We start from the raw sequence: 6,236 nt of genomic DNA, 5'->3' as shown, positions 1-6,236 counted from the left end.
AATATAATAAAAAAATCTATCGATGCCTGCGACGTGAATGTGTTCCGCAGGGAGGTGGCTATCGGTCTCGAGGAGGATTTCTTCGTATCACTGGTTCTGACTCTTCGTTGTCATCATCATCACCATCGTCGTCGTCGTCGTCCTGAGTAGGTACATTAGGTTGATGAGGAGCTGATAATGTACAGTAGGTACATTAGGTTGATGAGGCTTGCGAAAACTGGTAAAACTCATAAAACCCAGACATCGCTGAGTGTGAAAACTGTACAGGAGGTGTCTGTGTTGCGGCTATGAGTGATGAGGCTGAACCCGCCAGATATCCAACATATGAACCCTAAGTCGGATCTGCAAACATAGACCCATAATAGCCTCCAGGAGGGGTCATCTGTGACGGTGGTGGCGGCGGGGTCATAAAACCAGGTGAAGGCGGCGGCATCATATATGGCTGCAACATCATAAATGGATGCGGTGGCTGCTATGAAGGTCCTGCTGGTGCGGCTGGGGATGAATCGGAAGCGCCTGCTCTCCGTCCACAAGTCGGGGGACGATGGTACTGTGACGGTGATCGTCTCTGTCGACGTCGCGGAAAGGTCTGCCCTCGTGCATCCTCGGGAAGCAGAAACGGTTTCCCGTTACTGTTGAACCACTCATAATAACCGTTACCAAACATCAAGAGGTTATAAAAAATGGGCTCTCTACGGAGAATGCGCCGATGTCGATCCTCCCACAACACGACCCACTCATGATGCCTCACCAACCAATCTGTATCTGTCTTGCCCCGTCTATCTAAGCTATGCAACTCGTCCATATTGCGAGGTGCTTCCGGATTTGGTTGAAAACAACCAAATTGCCGGAGCACGCGATCAGTAGAGTGCCACTCGACGGTCGCATAACAGATCAGAGGGACCATCGCCATCCAAACATCTGATGGGCCCCTCAACTCAGGTGGGATCACCGCCTTCACATCATCAGTACAATATGACACCCATTCAAACTAAAACAAATATTATATAATTTTTTATCAAAATAATAATCTAATTATATAACTATAATATAAAATCGATTTTTAAACATTAAAATTCATACCTGTGTGCCAGCCTTCTGATCGATTAGCACCCTAATTTTTTCTAAATAATCAGGTAGCTCATGATGATTTTTTCCTATCAGTAGACCACCTATTCAAAGAAAAAAATTATTATACGCTGTATAAAATTATTAATATACAAAATCAGTTTTATAATTATTTCAGAAGTAGTGAAAATACGAATGGGTTCTTCACAACGGGACATAAAAAGGGCAATCGATACCATGCCCAAGACTGCAGCAGCAGGAGACATCCGTCGATGGCATTACGCCTGTAGTCAGTGGCTCCACACATCTCCATATACAACAAAACCAAAACTGCCGAGCCCCAACTGAATGATCTGACCAGACGAAAGTCGCTAAGATGTCGCAACCACATGCAGTGAACTAGGTTGCGCGATATATCCGGCATCAGCAACCCTCCTATCAACTGCAGTATGCATGGCCGTGCATACTTCTTAACTTCATCCTTAGAGGCGTCTGCGCTCAACTCCCGAAAATTGGCATCTAACCAATTTAATGGTATCCTACCTCCGATAAAACTTTCCGGGACACGTCCTAGATTATCTCGTCACAAAGTAATTCAGGAACCTTGCGAGATCCCTGATATCACATCTCCATCCACCGGAAGCCCTAGGTGCATAGCAACATCCTCAAGTGTAATCGTGCACTCTCCACACAGAAGATGAAATGTGTGGGTCTCCGGCCTCCACCGCTCTACTAAGGCAGAAATAAGGTCTAATTCTATCTTACAGTGACCCTGATATCTACCTATGTAACCAAATCCAGCCTCTACTAAATACGGCAAGACACGGCTAGGTATCATTAACTTAAGATTCCTAATAAAAGGATCTAATACACGGTTCTTCTCCTAAAATTAAATAATTACACAAATTAATTCTTAATCTAATAATCATGCATTAAATAAATCAACAAATTATTACAAATAATTTAAATTAAATTAAAACGATAAAATGTTACCGTATCAGCAAAGTGTCGAGATATATGATTTCTATCCAAACGAAGGAGACCGCCTTCCATTATATATCTACAAAAAAATTATATTAGTAAAATATTAAATAAAGTAAAATGCTTAAATAAATTAAATACATAATATTAAAAATATTATGAAATATACCTTAAATAGAGAGTATTTGAGAGAATATGGTGTGATGAAAGTAATAGAGGATAGGGCATTTATAAGGAGGATTTGAGGGGTAATTAAAGGTATAGCTCGGCCCCTGTACCGCGCTATACCTCACGTGTCAGATAAACATATATAGCACGGATAAGAGGCCGCGCTATATCTACGTGTAAGTCATGTCAGCGTATAGCGCGGTACAGGGGGCGCGCTATAACACACGTGACGTCAAATCAGCATATAGCGCGAGACAAGAAGCGCGCTTTATTGATACGGGTGTTAGATCGAGAAATATAATCTAACCGATGTTAGATCGATAAATATATCGATCACATGTGATTTTTCAAAAAAAAACACCTCGATTTAAACTCAATTTTTTAAAAAAATCCGATTCCATCAAATTAGGTAGGGTGGAATCTCGTTGGGTTCGAGCACCTGCTCATCCCTATCCGCAACGACCGTCGTCTGGAATTTCATTGACTTTTACAATTTTTTTTCTTTCTCTCTGATAAAACAATCATAACAACAACAAAAAGCAGATCGATGTCCTCAGCCTTTTAAATTCAGTCACTTACTCCATTTTTCTTCCCGTCCAAGCCAACCCGACCGCCGTGAATCCTCCCAAAATGTCGAAACTACCCTTGCAAATCCTCATCTTCCTCCTCCTCTCCATCTTTTCCTCCACCACCGCCGAGATCAAAACCCTAACCATCACCTCCGACTCCCGCCCCATGATCCTCTTCGAGAAATTCGGCTTCACCCACAATGGATTCGTCTCCGTCACCGTCTCCTCCGTCTCCGTCACTTTCTCCGCCGATGACCCTGAACCCGACGCTTCCCGCCTGGGCTTCTTCCTCCTGTCCGAAAAAGCTCTCCTCCAAGTCCTCCTCGAGATTCAACAAAATCCTTTCTTCTGCGTCCTCGATTCTCGCTACATCCAGCACCTGTTAAACTTCGCCGATCTATCCCCACCTCCGCTCTCTCGTTTCAATCGCACTTACCCCGTTTCTTCCCCCAACGAATACTCCCTCTTTTTCTGCAATTGTGCCCCCCAAACCCGCATTTCAATGAACGTCCGCACCGAAATCTACAGCCTCGAACCCGACGGTTCGAAAGATTACCTTTCCGCCGGTCTAACCCATCTCCCTTCCCTTTACACCATCTTTTCGATCTTCTACTTGGTCTTCTTGGGTTATTGGATCTACGTTTGTTATACAAACAAGCGATCCGTACACCGGATCCATTTATTGATTTCCGGATTGCTTTTATTCAAAGCATTGAATCTTATCTGCGCCGCCGAAGATAAACATTTCGTTAAGGTCACCGGAACTCCTCACGGTTGGGATGTTTTGTTCTACATTTTTCAATTTATCAGTGTCGTTTTGCTTTTCACCGTCATCATTTTGATCGGCACCGGCTGGTCGTTTTTGAAACCATTTTCACAAGAAAGGGTGAAGAAGGTTTTGATGATCGTGATTCCGCTTCAAGTTTTAGCAAATATTGCTTCGATTGTGATCGGAGAAACCGGACCGTTCATTGAAGATTGGGTGATGTGGAATCAGTTGTTTCTGCTGGCTGATATCATCTGCTGCTGCGCCATTATCTTCCTGATTGTTTTGTCGATTCGATCACTGAGAGAAACCTCGAAAACCGATGGCAAGGCTGCCAGGAATTTGGCGAAGTTGACACTGTTTAGGCAGTTTTACATTTTGGTGATCGGGTATTTGTTTTTCACAAGAATTGTGGTGTTTGCTTTGAGGACGATCGCTGATTACAAGTACCAATGGGTTGGTAATGCCGCGGAGGAGACCGCTAGTCTCGCATTTTATTTGGTTATGTTTTACATGTTTAGGCCGGTGGAGAAAAGTGAATACTTTATTCTTGACGAGGAAGATGAAGAGGCTGCTGAAATCGCTCTCAGAGATGAAGAATTCGATATCTGAGAAAAAGGGGCTGCTGGAAAGAGAGTTCACACGAGGGTATGTGATTAGTTTGAGGTCTGTTCTTAGTGAATTTTACGGATACAAAGCTGCTGCTCTTCTCTTGTTCTGATTATGTTTAACTGAAATTTTAATATGTTATGATTAGTTATTATATTTCTCCTTACTCTTCTTATTATGTTTAACTTGTTTACTGAAATGTGTATTTCTTACTGCTTAATGAGTTTCTCTTAGCTGGTTGGAATTTAAAAACAAGAGTTCAAGTTTCTTCTTTTGTGCGATGCTAGAGATTTATGTAAGTTTTATTAAGATTTAGATGCATCTAATGTCCAAAATATTGGTTTGATGCTGGCTATATGTGTTTTGGCTTCTCTGGTAATGCAAATTTGTAAAGTTCTAGTCTTTACAAGGTGGTACATGAGTATCAGTTTAGAATTTTTTTTAATCTATCGACAACGTATATACGTTCTATAGATGTTGTTCTAATCTGATTTCCTAAGTAGGTTCTTTGGATTATGATCTTTAATTATTATTGTTAATAAATGTTTGGAGTATATTTTGGTTTGATGTGTGCAAGTCAATTGACCCAGCGTTTTGCTGTTTCAACTTCTGACCTTTTCATTCATGTATTTTGGAGTATATTTTGGTTTTATGTGTACATTAGAGTTACGTTTGATAATATTTTCTAAAAGCACTTTTAGTAAAAGAAAGAAAGTCTATTTTGATCACAAAAATCAATATAAAACGGATAAAAAAATTATGGTAAAAACAGTGGTTTCAAACTGATAGTAAAAATTAAGATTTCTAATTTTTTATTTTTAAATTTGTCTTTAGAAACAATTTATAATATTACCCTTAATAATGCATGGCTCCTTAAAAATAATTTAATAATATATTTTAATTATTTAAACAATAATACTCTTGATTTATATATTAAAATATTAAGATTGAGTTATATAAAATATTATTATATATATATATATATATATTTATATTCTTTAGGGTGCGTTTGGTTTACGGAATCTAAGATTATCAGTGGATATGTAAGGGAATAGGATTACTAGGAATGTTGTATTTTGTGTTTGGTTGGTTTAGCAGGAATGTAAGATTACCGTGTTTGGTTAAATGAATAAAAAATTAATAGAATGTATATTTGATCAAATTGTCTTTATTATATATTTGTTTTTTTAACAAGTTTGAAAATATTTATATATTTTATTTAAAAAAAATTAAATTCATAAAATTTATATATATTTTTTTTACAAAATTGACAATATAAAAAGGTTTAATGAAAGGGTAAAATTTTATTTTAATCCCTGAACTTCATATAAAATTTTAATTATAGATTTTTTTTGTAAATCTAAAATAGTTTAAGGATAAATTTTTAATTTAACATTCGTAGAATTTTTATTATTCAATGACAGAAAAATAATATTTTTGAAGAATTTTTTTAAAGGCATTTTAGTCCAAAACGTCGGTAATCCAACAATATCTAAGAAAATGGAGGTAATGACATTCTCGATAATATATCCCAAAAAATCTACTATTGGTAATAAAATATTACTGGAAATGAGATTCCCGACGAACAAAACATGAGAATGTGGATTTCATTCCCATTTGAATCTCATATTCCTTGATGGTTCAGGGAATCTGAGATTCCCATGGGAATGGAATTCACGTTCCCCTTTTGGTTGGTCGGGAATGTCATTCCAGGTAATGTTTTATTACCAATAGTGGATTTTTTTGGGGTATATTACAGGGAATGCCATTACCTCTATTCCCTTAAGTATTGTTGGATTATCTACGTTTTGGACTAAAATACCCTTAATTTTTTTTAAATATTATTCTTCTGTCATTGAATAATAAAAAATTCTACGAAGGTTAAATTACAAATTTATCCTTAAACTATTTTAGATTTACAAAAAAAGTCAATAATTAAAATTTTATATGAAGTTCAGGGGTTAAAATAAAATTTTGCCCTTTCATTAAACCTTATTATATTTTCAATTTAGTAAAAATTTATATAAATTTTATGAATTTAAATTTTTTAAAGAAAATATATACATATTTTCCAT

At 37.3% G+C, this 6,236-nt stretch overlaps 1 protein-coding gene across 1 annotated transcript; it reads left to right on the top strand.

The window, feature by feature from the left end:
- The first annotated feature begins 2,687 nt into the window (after positions 1–2,687).
- Positions 2,688–4,676, top strand: LOC120124060 (protein CANDIDATE G-PROTEIN COUPLED RECEPTOR 7-like). The gene is made up of 2 exons (XM_039142816.1): positions 2,688–4,200; positions 4,665–4,676. Exon 1 carries the CDS (start codon positions 2,848–2,850, stop codon positions 4,162–4,164), a length of 1,317 nt encoding a protein of 438 aa, XP_038998747.1. The 5' UTR covers positions 2,688–2,847; the 3' UTR covers positions 4,165–4,200; positions 4,665–4,676.
- The last annotated feature ends 1,560 nt before the right edge of the window (positions 4,677–6,236 follow it).

This window comes from Hibiscus syriacus, unplaced genomic scaffold (genome assembly GCF_006381635.1).
Source record: "Hibiscus syriacus cultivar Baekdansim isolate YM2019G1 unplaced genomic scaffold, ASM638163v2 tig00110410_pilon, whole genome shotgun sequence".
Lineage (NCBI taxonomy): Eukaryota > Viridiplantae > Streptophyta > Magnoliopsida > Malvales > Malvaceae > Hibiscus > Hibiscus syriacus.
This window is presented reverse-complemented; position numbering and strand designations above follow the sequence as displayed.

What these genes read in the sequence shown, in the direction of transcription:
- LOC120124060 (XM_039142816.1), top strand. Translation starts at nt 2,848, where the DNA reads ATGTCGAAACTACCCTTGCAAATCCTCATCTTCCTCCTCCTCTCCATC.